The 15,983-nt window shown below is 32.1% G+C and overlaps 2 protein-coding genes across 3 annotated transcripts; both read right to left on the reverse strand.

The window, feature by feature from the left end:
* Positions 1 to 6,876: 6,876 nt before the first annotated feature.
* Positions 6,877 to 8,676, reverse strand: LOC149539244 (uncharacterized). The gene is made up of 3 exons (XM_089800573.1): positions 8,554 to 8,676; positions 7,418 to 7,537; positions 6,877 to 7,206 (listed from the first exon to the last, which is right to left on the reverse strand). Exons 1-3 carry the CDS (start codon positions 8,674 to 8,676, stop codon positions 7,117 to 7,119), a joined length of 333 nt encoding a protein of 110 aa, XP_089656699.1. The 3' UTR covers positions 6,877 to 7,116.
* Positions 8,677 to 8,785: 109 nt separating this feature from the next.
* On the reverse strand, positions 8,786 to 10,704 carry LOC149539245 (reticulon-like protein B8). Of its 2 annotated transcripts, XM_089800572.1 has the most exons (6): positions 10,419 to 10,704; positions 9,900 to 10,080; positions 9,629 to 9,770; positions 9,453 to 9,522; positions 9,195 to 9,355; positions 8,786 to 9,041 (listed from the first exon to the last, which is right to left on the reverse strand). In XM_089800572.1, the coding sequence occupies exons 1-5, from the start codon at positions 10,609 to 10,611 to the stop codon at positions 9,198 to 9,200; spliced, it is 744 nt and encodes a 247-aa protein (XP_089656698.1). In that variant the 5' UTR covers positions 10,612 to 10,704; the 3' UTR covers positions 8,786 to 9,041; positions 9,195 to 9,197. The 2 variants fall into 2 exon arrangements, with proteins under 2 accessions (XP_089656698.1, XP_089656697.1); XM_089800571.1 differs by having other exon boundaries at positions 8,786 to 9,355.
* Between the last annotated feature and the right edge of the window lie 5,279 nt (positions 10,705 to 15,983).

Consider the following 15,983-nt stretch of genomic DNA (forward strand, 5'->3'; position numbering starts at 1 on the left):
AAGATCAATCTTTTATATTCTTTTCTTTAGTTGATGTCATGCTATCATTTCAAAATCATTGTTTCTAAATATAATATTAGCTTTACAATTTTTTTAGAAATATTACAAATATTATATTTAGTTATTGTTTAGAAACATTAGATTTAAAAATATTAGATTTTGTTATTTTTTAGAAAAATTAGATTTAGTTCACATTTTAATAGTTTGTCTTATAAGTTAGATTTAATTTATTCCATTTTTAAAATCCTATTTATAATTGCGTAATTTACTATATTTTTCAATTACGAGACTCCAACTTTGCAAAAAAACTAATATAAACTTAATAATTTTTCTATTACTTTTTGTTACATTCTATGTTTTGAAAATATATTTTCATAATATGAATATTATAAACTCTCTTTACTATTACAAATGATATTTATGTTATGATTTTAACAACTAAAATTTTCTATTGTTTTAACTGTTCAAAAAGGTATAAGACATGGATGTGCATATAGGGATGAAGGTTGAAGTGTCATCTAATGAGAATGGTTTTGAGGGTGCTTGGTTTGAAGCAACCGTCATAGGATGTGTTCGTAATAAGAAATAATAAAATAATAAGTAATATTAAGTACATTTTTTACTTGATAATTAAAAAAGTTCTTTATAAAAAAATATAGGTTTCATTTTTTTAAAAATTATTTATGGACATATTTAATTTAGAAGATATTAGAACCACTTAATCAATTATAAAGTTTGAGTTTTAGTAACTAATTTTAAGCCTTAATTTGAATAGCATCACCACTTAAATAACATACTAATTAGTGAACTCAAAATTAATTTATAATTTTAAAACAATTTGAGAGATATCTTTTTACAAAATATTTTAGAAACAAAATACTTAAATGTCACCCTAACCCCAAATTTTACACGCCCATCCCAAATGTCAAACCATAAATTTTAAATATCAAGCCAAGTTATAATATTAAATAGTAAACCCTAATATTGAATGCTACACCCCAATTGCTAAAACCACGCTCACATCTAAATATGGATTGTACATCTTATATGATAAATGATAAAGTTACTATGGAAATATTCTATTTTGGTTGAATATTCATTGAATTGATCAAATAGGAATCTTTTAAAATATAGTAGAAATCATTTTAAAATTAGAAAGTATGGATGTTAAAAAAAATTAATAAGAAATAATAAAATAATAAGTAATATTAAGTTTTTAAGTACATTTTTAACTTGATAATTAAAAAAGTTCTTTATAAAAAAAATAGGTTTCATTTTTAAAAAAATTATTTATGGACATATTTAATTTAGAAGATATTAGAACCACTTAATCAATTATAAAGATTGAGTTTTAGTAACTAATTTTAAGCCTTAATTTGAATAGCATCACCACTTAAATAACATACTAATTAGTGAACTCAAAATTAATTTATAATTTTAAAACAATTTGATAGATATCTTTTTACAAAATATTTAAGAAACAAAATATTTAAATGTCACCCTAACCCCAAATTTTACACGCCCATCCCAAATGTTAAACCATAAATTTTAAATATCAAGCCAAGTTATAATATTAAATAGTAAACCCTAATATTGAATGTTGCACCCCAATTGCTAAAACCACGCTCACATCTAAATATGGAATGTACATCTTATATGATAAATGGTAAAGTTACTATGGAAACATTCTATTTTGGTTGAATATTCATTGAATTGATCAAATAGGAAGCTTTTAAAATATAATAGAAATTATTTTAAAATTAGAATGTATGGAAGTAAAAAACAAATTAAGAAGAAATAATAAAATGATAAGTAATATTAAGTTTTTAAGTACATTTTTAACTTCATAATTTAAAAAGCTCTTTATGAAAAAAATAGAAGTTTTATTCTTTTTAAATATTTATGGACATATTTGATTTAGAAGATTTCAGAATCACTTAATAAATTATAAAGTGTGAGTTTTAGTAACTAATTTTAAACCTTAATTTGAACACCATGAGTGCCACTTAAATAACATACTATTTGGTGAACTCAAAATTAATTTATAATTTTAAAACAAATTGAAAGATATCTTTCTAGATACACCTATTCTCAATTTGTCTCAAAATATTTAAGAAACATCTCAAACTATCTAAGAAACAAAATATTTAAATGTCACCCTAACCCCAAATTTTAAACGCCCATCCCAAATGTTAAACCTTAAATCTTAAATATCAAGGCAATTTATAATATTAAATAGTAAACTCTAATCTTGAATGTTACACCCCAATTGCTAAAATCATGCTCACATCTAAATATGGAATGGACATCTTATCTGATAAATGATAAATCCTACTTGAAACCATAGTCCTAAATGGTAATAGACAATGATGAAGATAATGAACCCTAATCTTAATAGTAAATTTTAAGCCCTAACTTGAAACCTATTTTGTAAAAGATAAAATCCTAATCCTAAATGTTAAATCATATTACTAAACCTAATTGATGATGTGTGCACGTGCATGCATGCACACGCACACACACACACACATGCACACGCAAATGTGCGTGCGTGCAGGCGCACATGCACACACACACACACAGAGGGGGGTAAATTGGAGCCAAGAGATGGCAATATGCCACAATAAATTTGATGCTAATGTAAATAAAAGGCAATAGATAAGATAGAGCTCAAGGAGGATTATTAAAACTCATAATACATAGAGATAGTGATAGGGGATGGAAGAGGGAAGAAGGCTAATTACACAGGTACATGTGTGAGATATGGTGAGAGATATGAGCTAGAGTTAGAGGGTAAATAAGGAGGAAGTGATGGGGATAGAAGGGACATGTGAGTGAGAGATGGAGAGAGGAAAATGTAGTGTTGAGAGTAGTGAGGGGAGAAAGCACATGTAAGAGGTTGATTAGGAGGAGAGGGGGAGAGGGGGAGAGGATGAAGAATAGAGAGATGGTCGAGGGGGCAACGGGGAAGGAAGATATAGGGAGGGGAGGGAGATTGAAGAAAGGGAGATGATGATGGACAAAAATATGAGGTAGACAAAGGGAAAGGGGCGAGTGAGAGAGATAAGTTAGAGAAAGAAAGTGAAGATTCATAGATATGAGATAGATGAGAGATGTAAGATACATGTGGGAGTGAAGAAATATAGAGAAGGTGAGAGACATGAGGTAGAGACAGATGGTAAATAGAGAGAGGAAGGGGGGTGTTGAGAAATATGTTAGAGAAGGGGTGAGATAAGTGGGAGAGGGTGAAATATATGTGATAGATATAGGTGGAAATTAGGGGGGAGATATGAGAGGTGGGAAAAAGAGAAAGAAGGAGAAGTGGGAGAGGGGAGATGAGGTAGACAAGGAAAATGAGGGGACAAGATCAAATAGATCACAAGAAAGGGTATCATTAGTGTTCAAGGTAGATAGGTATGATGATGATGATGGTGTGTGTGTGTGTGTGTGTGTGTGTGAGAGAGAGAGAGAGAGAGGAGGGGGGTGTGCGGGAGGGGGGCATGTGAGAGAGTGAAATAAGGGGGAGAGGGTGACAAGTAGGAGGTAGAGATAAATAGATGATGTCTATATCGCAAATAATTAAAGAAATTTTAAGGGTAATTATCTATCAAAAAATATAAATAGGTTTCTATTTTAGAAATGCATTTTTACTTAAACTAACCATAAACTATGTAAAATCAAACATATAAGAATATGTTTTTAATAGTTGAAACCAAGCACAAGCTAAAATGAGGCATAAGCACCAACCCATTTAATACTAGAAAATATTATGATTAAATTTCAGCTCATATTTGAGACATAGATATGATCCTTCCTCAATTTTGTTGATGTTTAATTTACCAATCAAAAGTTAAATGCAATTATAGCTTATATTTCTCCCAAAAAAAATACATTAGCTATTTTTTTGTTCATGTTTAATTTACCAATCAAAAGTTAAATGCAATTATAGCTTATATTTCTCCCAAAAAAAATACATTAGCTATTTTAATAAGCTAATTAAGTTGCAATCTCTAAATCGATTTAAATCTAGGAAGTTATATTTAAATAAGGAAGTTATGTAGAAGGGGAGTAGCTTGAGAGATGCACTAAATAAGAAAAAGAAAAATAAGGCCCAAAATAGATGTAGACACTGATGTGGAGAGCAAGAGTATGATGGACAATGATGGACAGTGAGAGTGATTATGGATGGAGAGTAGAGAGAGAGAGAGAGAGAGAGAGAGAGAGAGAGAGAAGGGAGTGGGGGGAGTGGGGAGGGTCTACATTATAAGGGGTGGAGGGGGTGTGGTAATTATAGACTGGGACATGTGAGAGAGAGTGTAACAAGGGGATAAGGGTGAGGCATGAAGTAAACACTATGTGAGAGAGTGAGAGATAATGATACACGAGACAAAAAGAGCAGATAGTAATAATAAGAGGGGACATGATAAAGGGTATGGGGGGTAGAGGACATGAGAGACACGAGGTAGACATAGAAATAATGTGAGAGATAAATGAGGAGGGGACATGAGAGTTAGATAAGAGGAAATATGGTGAGAGACATGTGCAAGAGATATTGTGAGAGATAAAGATACATGAGTGAGAGATATGGGGTAGATATACAGGGTAAATGGGGGGAAGAGATTGTGAGAGCAGGGAGAGGAGAGACTTAAAGAGATTAATGATGTAGGGAGGGAGAGAGATGATGTAGAGATAAATGGTAATAAAGACTAGGATGTGGTAAGTAGGGGTGGAAATAGGAGAAAGGGAGAAACGAGGGAAGGAATAAGGTACAAAGAGACAACATCAAAGGGGAGAGAGATGAGGTAGAGAGAAAGAGAATAATTAGGGCATTGAATGGATGGAAATGATGATGGGGGAGAAATTTTGGAGAGCGAGAGAGAGAGAGAGAGAGAGAGAGATGACAATTTTAGGAGGAGGAGATGGAAAAAGAGGTGGGGAAAAATGCGGTAACTAGGGTCCAAAAAATAGATTTAGATGTGATAAGGAGAGAAGGAGAGGGGGGGGATGTGGGTGATGCATGAAGTAGACAATTTGAGAGAGGGTATGAGATAATGATACATGAGAAAGGTAGAGTAGACAATAATAACATAATAACATGAGGAGGGTGAGAGAGAGAGAGAGAGAGAGAGAGATGGTAATTAGCAGGGGGAGATGGTAATATGTGGTGGGAAACAAGAGAAAGGGAGTAGAGGGGAAAGAGAAAGAGACAACATGGAGAGAGAGAGAGAGAGAGAGAGAGAGAAAATAGGATAATTTGAGAATCAGAGAGAGAGAGAGAGAGAGAGAGAGAGAGAGAGAGATGGGATAATTTGTAATAGAGTAATTAGCATGTGACACATATGAGGGAGAAAGAGAGAGAAGAGGGCCCAAAGGGTGAGAGAAATGGGCTATGGATATATGGTAATCAAGAGGAATAGATAGTGAGAGGGGGAGGGATATAAGATAAAGATGGAATAGGAGAGGGAATAGGGAAGAGATGGGATTAATATAATAATTAAGGCATAGGATAGATGGACATGGTAATGAAGGAAGGAAGAGAGGATAATAGTGATAAGTGTGGCAGGGAGGGAAGTGGGGGTTAAGTCCTACTACGACCTTTGGTCTATTGCAAATAATTATCTAGCTTTAAGGATAAAACTTATGCTAACACTAATGCAAATGGAAACTCTAATTTCAATCAAAAGTTTAATTCTAATTACAAGAATAACATTTTTTTCATAGTAATTATTATATATGTAGTGATTTAAAAAATAAAATCAAAGGGAATCTATTACATTATTTCACGTAAAGTCTACTCTATCAATTAAAGTACAAAAAATTCTTCACGTAAATGTAGAGTTATTGCCAGTCCATCCATGGTTGAGAAAGTAAAAATATTCTACATATTATTTGTCAACGTATTGTCAACATTTTGAACAATACTATTTTTTATTATACCCAATTTTATAATAGCTATTAAATATTACATTATTAAGTTTTCTGATGGACTATGTCATCATTTCTTTCAATGATTATTAAGTATTTTGTTATTACACATGTTTGTAGAAAAATTTCTATATTGCTTCAATATGCTTCAACTGTTTAATTATTAAGTTTTTTGATGGACTATGTCATCCTTTCTTTCAATGATTATTAAGTATTTTTTTATTGCACATATTTGTACAAAAATTTCTATATTGCTTCAATGTCCTTCAATTGTTTAACAATACAATGTATAACATTTCTTCGCTTTTTATAACATTAAATAAATATCTATATGATTTTAAAATATCTTTTTAAATTACTATTATTATTTTTTCTCTATGCAAATTTTTAAAATTAATATATAAAAAATATACTGAAATCATAATAATATTAAATATCTATTAATACAAAAATTTCATAATATATTTAACTATAATGAATTATAATTTAAAAAATAATGTCTTTCATTTTGCATCGCGAGTGCTATTAGCTTGCTTGTATATATATATATATATATATATTTGTGTATATATATATATATATATATATATATATATATATATATATATATATATATATATATATATATATATATATATTATAAAAAGAAAATTAAATAGACTAAAAAATTATTTATTTAAATTTAATTTATCATTCATAATTTATTATCTAAAAAATTCCCCATATAAAATAGTATAAAGAAGAGAAAAACAATTTATAATAAAAAATAAACTCACTTAAAAAGTAAAAAGTAAACTGACTTTTAAAATAAATTAAAATAATTTTAGAAAACTAAAACATTAAATTAATTGTAAAAAATCAAAATCAAATCATATGTTAATTTGTTTTTTAAAATAATCAATAAAAAAATTCTTTGATGAAAAGAGGCTGACAATTTTCTCAAAGAAAAAGTTATTTTCCGAAAGAAGGTGCAAGAACTATAAACTGTAAAGAGCTTTGTAAAAGTTATTTTCAGAAACAAGGTGCAAGAGCTATATAGAAAACTGTAAAGAGCTTTGTATGCTTAGCTGCACTTTGATAATTCATCTTTTTTAAAGCAAAAAGCCCTCTTGTTTCTTTCATGAGTTGTGCAGGGTGAAAAAGAGCTAACTCTAGACAACACTGCCTGATTTGCATATTGCCATGCCTTAGCTACTCTGAACAAACGGTGAGAACTTGGTGCACTGAGTTTTGTAATTTAAATGGCCTCATGTTGTCTGGTAGCATGCAAACACTTGGGATCTGAGTATAAAAAGACGCTTAATTAAAGCTTGCTCAAGAAGAGGAGGAAAGTATCACTGAACATTACATGCAAACCCAAACCCAAGGATTTCGAAGTTATTCTTGCCAAATACACACACATCATGGTGTATGGACCAGAAATGTATAGGCTTTATTTTTTATGTGAAGCGGAGTGTTCTTTCTAAATATGCAACTGGACCCAATGATCAACCTTAAAGGTAGGTGTGTATTGCACATCACGGTGCTCTTTATATCTTTGTTGCTGGTGTGAATATTTGCCGGTGAACACTTCAAAGATCTGTTGCAATTTTGCCCTAGTTGAATATAATATCTGAGCAAAACAAGCAAGCATAACCCAGATTCTATTTTAACTCGGCTGTAATAGTGAAACAGAAAGGAATCAATCATAAATACACAAATCTTGCTAGTACTCGAATAACAAAACAATTCTAAGCTGCACTTCGCAATGCACAAGATCCTCAATTTACGCTTCAAAACAGATACACAAATACATTTTCAGAGTGAGGAAACATATACAAAAATATATCTAAAACAGAATTCGGAAAACTTGCATAAGAACTTATGAGAAAACACAAATCCACATGACTGCCTAAGGCAAGTTTCCATCAAATAGGGTATTTGCAGAACCGTGTTCGTTCTCCATCTCCCTTAACCTTCTCAAAATAAAATTCGTTTGTGTCTCTTCTAGTTTTCAGTGAAAATGCAATTGCCGGTTTAGTGTTACTGGGGAAATTGTTCAAGATAGCGTGGAGGAAAAAATGGCAAATAAAGAAAAGAAAACGAACAAACCACATCAATGCCTGTGATTCGTTGGGAAACAGGATGTGATTTGAGACTTTAAATGGAGAATACTTCAATTTTTGCCACTTTAAGCAGAAAATTGTCATTGTTTGATATTTAAAGCAGAGAATATTGAAAATTCCACATCAATCTTAGATAGCACGACAGACTGAATTCTTCGGAAACATTAGGCAACCAGGATACAGATTTTAGATGTAGAACTCAGTGCAGAAGAACCGGACAAAAGGAAAACTTGTTATTGATCAGTCTGTAATAATTTGGCCGATCTGGGGACTTGGTCAAACAAATTGGTAGGCAAGCATCCTCTGAAGGTTTGTAATTTGTGACCACCAGAAAACTCGAAAATATGAGCAACGGTTCAATCTACCAGAAAACTTAAATATTAGAGGAAAAGCAGATGCGCTGCAGTTGTATATATGCATTTTCAAATGTATCGTCAATAAACATCATAACGTTTAGGGATTATAATTTTACAGGGATGTTACATTTTCCTTCATTTTGTAAAAACGAAAAAAAATTTTATACCTCATTATTCATATTAGCAGTTGAATACAGAATTTCAATTTGCATCTGGCTCCCAAATTTTCTGGCCAAAAGTTCCTTGCAAAACAATCCGTGCCCATTATGGATTTTGGCTGTAGCATCCATGTTAATGATGTTTTGAGAAAAAAAATCTAACGCTACAATGATAAAGATCCAGTTACCGTCTTTGCACTAATGCATATTTTATGTGTCTCCAGACAACTGTATCTCCGCATTTGGAAAAAAATGCCATCTGCTATATTTAGAGGCTGCTCAATAATTATACGCTAAATACAGGGTCTAGGCATCTCAACTCAAAGATTCCCTTAATAGTAATTTGCCAACTAATAAAGAGATATCTTTCCCAACAGTCAATAAGTTGACAATTCAGTAGTAATATTTCATGTTTATAAGTCAGAAAATCAAAATGCTTACAGAAATAAAAAGAAGTTCCCCTAGTTAGTAGGCCAGTTGAGTATGATGTAAAAAATCTGAAAGAAAGATGAACTAGAATTTAGTATTTACAAGATAACTGGTTGGCAGGTAATAGCTTATCAGAAATCAATTGCACTCTACTGAAGCTACACAGTAATTATAAGACTGCAAAATATGCAAAAGTTCCCAACAGTAAAAACTAGGCATACTCCTCAATGAGATTTGCTTCCTTTTGGTATTCTCGAAAGGACTTGGGAACCAAGACTTCCATAATTTCCTTTCATTTTATCCCAAGCTTTAGAAACAAATGAATCGACTTGGTCCTCATTTTTCTCATACAACACTGGCAATATATGGGCAGCAACCAACCCTGCGCAGAGCCAAGAAGCAATCCAACTCAAAACAAATGAAATAAACTATTCATAATGATGTAAAAAGAAACTCAGGGAAAACTCTTGATAACTTACCTATATAAAATATTGTTAAAATGTTGCAATAACTGCTAATTATAGCAGCAATAAACAAACCTCCTGCAACCTGCAGAGGTAAAAAAATTGTAGTTTGGAATCTACAGATTCGAATTTTAATGGATGAATATGATATAGGATTATAGGAAAGAACATTATATAAGAAAAAAAAATACCACAAGGAATGTCTTGACGTCTTTCCCTACTGCAACATCTTGTAGAAAGCTTAAGAACCAATTAATTTCATTTCTGATAGTAACAGCAGCATCAATAAAGATATTCTCTGGAATAGAAATTCGGGGAACACTTGGAGCAGACCTGAAAAGAAATAAATATGAAGCTTAAATATTTTTTACAGCACAAAACCCATTAAGAATAGACTAGGCTGTGAGCCACTACATAGAAAAATTAGCCTAACCTATAATACAATATGAAAACAAGTCTAACCTGTTGAAGAAAAATGCAGCATTCGACCAGAGAAATAAGATTGTCATACAAAATACAAGGCCAATGCAAATCAGCGTCAACAAGTGGTACTCCAGCCACTCTAGAAGCAGCCATATGAATGTGGCAATGGCAAGAACACTCAAAGAAATTCGCTTGTTTCTCCACAATAAGACATCGGCAGCTATATACAAAACCAAACATTGAGGAAAAATAGCTTAATGAAAATTTCAGTTTTATTGTTTGGGACAACAAATCCCCCTGCCCCTGCCGCTATTTCAAATGGGGGGTTTTTTACAACTGTACGGCAACCCTTATTTTGCATTATTGGAAAGCAACTTTTAGTATAAAGTTCTTAGGTATCTAAATTTTTAAGATCTACAAAAAAACAATGGAATTTCAAAAATCTAGAATAACTCGGACACTTGTTTCTAAATTGCATAATAATTAAACTTCTCCTGTAAAAACGCATCATTGTTCAAAATGTTAACAATAGGACTTCAGAAAAAGATTTCTTCTTACATTTGCCTCCACCGAGCAGATGATGAACAGGTTTCTGGCGTCCAAAGAGCCGATTAAATGACTCGGAAACTGATGATTTTTCACTCCTTTCAAATAATGTCTCCGAGCTTTGTTTGGGAACGCTGTCCGCAAACGTTTCCACGAGACCGTTGAGGATATTTTCCGCTGTAATCCTTCCCGAACGTTCAGACATGGCTGCTGAGAAGGAAGCTAAACTCTCGCAGTGAACTTGTTTCGAATGTCTGAACGATGCCCGCTGAAGAAAAAATTGGGGACTTTTATGGACAGGATGTTTTTCCCCCCTGTTTAGATTTTAATTCTACGCACGACGCTTTTTTATTATTATTATTATTATTATATTATATATTCGGAGTGATATTTTGAGAGGGTTTTATATACGTGTGTGTTGGGGGAGGGGAAGGATTATGTCGTCCATGTTGACCGGTGGTTTCTTCAATTGTTTTATTTATTTAAAAGTAAAATAAAATTAGTAAAAAAATAAGGTGCAATGGTTATTCTCATAGATATATAATTGGTATCTTAATGAATTATATAAAAATAATTAAACAAGTATGAATGAAGATGTTCATTTTTTAGTGTTAAAATGGCAGAAGTCTATTAACAAGAATATGGAGGAGATGACTCCTTTGAATTTGCATGTGAGAGAAAGTGAAGAACATTTTTACATATGACAATATACAAGTTGTAAAATGTCTATTAACAAGAATATGGAGGAGATAAAGGAACTTATGATATTTGGTCTATTTCTAATATTTAATAAATATTTTTAACAATCAATACCAAACTTAGTCTACTAGCTTATATATACCTCTATATATATTACGCCAAGAGTAATCGTTTTCGAGGCGCCTATTTTCATTTAATCCCAAGGTTATTTTAATCACAGTTGGGATTTATGAAAATGAAAATAGGCGCATCGAGAACGATTACTCTCGGCGTAATATATATAGAGGTATATATAAGCTAGTGGCAATCACGACGCAATAGGAAAAGTATTTTTAAATTTTTTTCTATTTTTTTAAGGTAAGTGTTGAATTATTTATTTCTTTTTAAATACAATTGTATAAATTTACTATAAAATTATTCTTGAATATTTTATTTTTTAATTCTATATATGGTGTTTATTTGCATCACTTTAATTTAGTTTTATTTTAAGCATATTGTTACGTAAAATGTTATATTGAAGAGTAGAGTTACAGTTAGGGTTAGGGTTAGTGTTAGGGTTGGGGCTATTGTTAGGGTTTGAGTTATGGATAGGGTTAGAGTTACGGTTAGGAATAGAGTTACAATTAGAGTCAGGATTAGCATTAGGGTTAGGGCTAGGGTTATTTTTAGGATTATGAATCTTGTTAGGGTTATAGTTAAGGTTAGGGTTAGAATTAGAGTTAGAGTTAATGTTAGGATTAGGGTTAGAATTTGGGTTACAAATATAGTTAGGGTTAGAATTAGAGTTAGGGTTAGAGTTAAGGAAAGGGCGAGGGTAAGAATAAGGGTTGAGGTTAAACATATAGTTAGGGTTAGGATTAGAATTAGAGTTAGGGTTTGAGTTAGAGGTAGAGTTAGAATTGGAGCTCGAATAAGGGCTAGAGCTAGAGTTTAAATTAGGGTTATAATTAGGGTTAAAATTAGGCTTAGGGTTAGGGTTAAAATTAGATTTACGGTTAGAGTTAGAGAAAGGGGTAGAGAAAGGGTTAGTTTTAGGGTGATGGTTAAGGTTAGGTTTATATTTAGAGTTAGGGTTGTATATAGAGTTACATCAGGGTTAAAGTTAGGGTAAGGGTTTGAGTTGGGGTTAAGGTTAGGGTTAGGGCTATGGTTTTCATCTAGATTAAAGTAAGGGTTAAGGTTAGAGTTAGAGTTTTGAGTCAAGGTTAAGGTTAGAGTTAAGGTTAGGTTACAGTTTTAGTGAAGGTTAAACTAAGGATTAGGGTTAGGATTAGAGTCTAATTATGGTAGAGTTAGATTTACAGTTAGGGTTATATTTAGGGTTAGAGTTAGGGGTAGGATTATGGCTTTAGAAAAGTAATTTTCTTTTTGGCATATTGTAATGTAAAATGTTATAGTCAAACATAGATATATGGTTAGGGACAAAGTTACCATTACAATTAATGTTAACCTTAGGGATAGAATAAGGGTTAGGGTTAGCATTAGGGTTAGGATAAGGGTAAGAATTAGGGTAAGGGTTAGAATTAGGATTATGAATATAGTTAGGGTTAGTGCTAGGGTTAGAATAAGAGTTAGGGTTAGGGTTAGAGATAGAGTTAGAATTAGAGTTAGAATAATGGTGGGAGTTAGAGTTAGAGTTAGAGTTAGGGTTATATTTAGGGTTAGAATTAAGGTTAGGATTAGAATTAGTGTTAGAGATAGGGTTACAATTAGTGTTAGGGTTATGGTTAGGGTTAGCATTAGGGTTAGGGTTAGCGTTAGTGTTAGGGTTATGGTTAGGATTAGCATTAGGGTTAGGGTTATAATTAGAGTTAGAGTTAAAATTAGAGGTAGTGTTAGTGTTAGTGTTAGTGTTCATATAAGAGTTATAGTTAGAATTAGAGTTAAAGTTAGGGTTCAAGTTAGAGTTAGAGTTAGAGTTAGGGTTTGTGTTATTATTGCTTTTAAGATAAATTTTGGGTTACTAATCATATTATAGCTAATAAAATTATAATTAATAAATATTATTACTCTAAATTATAATTATAATTTAGAGTTAGGGTTAGGGTTAGGGTTAATTGTAATCACACTCTCTCTCACATGTTCCATTCTATAATCCCCCACCCCCCCCCCCCCAATAATGTATACCCTCCCCACTCCCCCTACGTTGTTCTCTTTGTCCATCTCTTTCTCTACATATATACATCTCTCCCTCCATAATTATTGTCATTGTCTATCACTATCCGTCATACTCTTCCTCTCCCCATCATTGTCTACATCTCTTTTGGGCCTTATATATTCTTTTTCTTATTTAGCTCATCTCTCCCTACTCCCCTTCTATATGTCTACATCTCCTGCCCCCTCTAATCATCTCTCTCTCTCTCTCTCTCTCTCTCTCTCTCTCTCTCTCTCTCTCTCTCTCTCTCTCTCTCTCCCTCGCCCCGCTCTTTCTCCCTCCTTATTTTTCACTACATCTATCTATGTCTACCTCATGTCTCTCACTCTCTCCCCCTTGTCTCACTCTTTCTCTCTACCACATCACCTCATGTGATCTCTCTCTCTCTCTCTCTCTCTCTCTCTCTCTCTCTCTCTCTCTCTCTCTCTCTCTCTCTCTCTCTCTCTCACACACACACACACACACACACACACACCATCTTCATGTTTATATATCTCTAAAATGCTCTATGTATGTCTACCTCATGTCTCTCTCTCTCTCTCTCTCTCTCTCTCTCTCTCTCTCTCTCTCTCTCTCTCTCTCTCTCTCTCTCTCATGGCCTCTCTCTCTCCACCATCTCCATCTCTGTCTATTTTGGACCCTTCTTATGCTTTTTCTCTCCATGGCTCATCTCTCCCCCTCTCCCCTTTTCCTTCTACCCCCTCTAAGATTAGCGTCTCTCTCTCTCTCTCTCTCTCTCTCTCTCTCTCTCTCTCTCTCTCTCTCTCTCTCTCTCTCTCTCACACACACACACACACATTGCATCATGTTATTTATCTCACTCTTTCTCTATGTCATGTCACCTCATGTTCTCTCTCTCTCTCTCTCTCTCTCTCTCTCACACACACACACACACACACACACACACACACACACACGTCACCTCATGTTATTTGTCTCTCTTTAAATTTGACTTCATTTCTAAAGTTTGTCCCAATTTATAATTTTTGTTTGTATTTCTATAATATAAAATCAAGTACATTTAATAGAACTTAATTATCTTTAATAGTTTTTTATACAATTAATAAATTTAGGTAAAATTTTATAATTTTTATATTTGATTTAAGTAACAATTTTATTATCTTTTCTTTCTATAATATAAATATTATGTTAAAATTCATTTGTAAAATCTAAAATAATTTCTAAACTTCAATATTTTACAACCTCCAAAATCTTATTATTTTAATAATAAAATAAAATTACATATATAAAAATCTTTATTTTTAAGATTTGAAAAAATAATAAACTTTCATATAAAACGAAAACTGCAAGCGAAACAGTAACCAAAAAAGATTTATAGAAAGTTTTTCCTTTCTACTTTACAATTCATTACCAAAATAATAGCAGATTTTCAAAAGAAAGAGAATATTTGTGAAAATAAAAACTTTCTGCAGTTATCTCAAACTGTTATTACTAAGTTTTTCTAGATTTAGTACTATTCTCTGGATGAACTCGGAGATATTAATAATCAATATTTGTAATAATAAAATTAAAAACAACATCAAGACTAACAATAATTATAAAAAAAAAAAAAAATAGTAGCAACAATAATAATAAGAAAAGAGTAATTTCTTTCAGTGTTTTGTCTCTTCCATGCACCATTTAATCTAATAGTCATGCACCAATTCACCGAATAAGGAAGAGAATGTAACATGCAGTTTGAACTTTGAGTTTTTAGAATCATGAATTTACACATGAAATACAGAGAATCAAGCAGTTATAAATTATTAATCGCAAGTTCTACAGCTGTCTATGTTTGTTATAACAACAGTTACATAGGAATCTTGGGCCAGTCTCATTCGATAAAATTAGATTAAGTACAAAGTTAGTCTTGATTGTAGTGTAGTTAAATAAGCATGTGAAAGTCCATATGAGGCATTTCTCAATATAAAATATGGCAATTGTAATATATTTTAAGCAGATGAATTAATACAAAAACTAAAAAAATTTCTCCATTCTCGTTTTGCTGTAGCAATTGTGTTTTTGATATTTTTGATAAGTGTTGTAGCATGTTATATTTAACATTAAATTAATCTTTATTATTATATTTAATAGTAGTTTCAAACATTATTAAAAAGACTCTAAATACAACCAAATCACATAATCTAAGAACTAAAACATAAGTACCCATCACAGGAACAGTTAGAATGCCCAAAATTGCTAAAATAATTGCACCTGCAACTGCCGTTACAGAAGCAATTTGTTACTCCAATCTATTATCTTTCTTAGACTAAAGGAGCACAAGAAAAAGTGAGATTGATATTATGAGTTACAAAAGAAATTTGAATGTATTTATAAGCATTTTTGCTCAGAGATTTCCTATAACATTGTGTTAATACCAGATTTCCCTTTTCTTCAATTGTATTGCTAAGAAAATCACCATGGCCGCATTCTATATCTAGAGAAATTATCACATTGGACAAGTCGTTTAGCATTGACATAATTATTCACACCATTTTCCAATGAAGAATCCCATCAGAATGCCACACGCTAGACATCGTGACAAAATTACAAACCGGTGGGAATGAGCCAGAACCTCTCAATCCGCACTTAACCAGATTAAACCACCGAAAGAATAGGTAGCAGGAAGGAACCTATAAATTGGAGCCACAGCAGAGCCAATTCCAAATGCATATCCAGATCCAGAGTCAGTCATTTATCTTTAATCCATTCCCATTCAGTCC

This window comes from Cupressus sempervirens, chromosome 9 (assembly GCF_028749045.1).
Source record: "Cupressus sempervirens isolate cs-2001-9-10 chromosome 9, ASM2874904v1, whole genome shotgun sequence".
Lineage (NCBI taxonomy): Eukaryota > Viridiplantae > Streptophyta > Pinopsida > Cupressales > Cupressaceae > Cupressus > Cupressus sempervirens.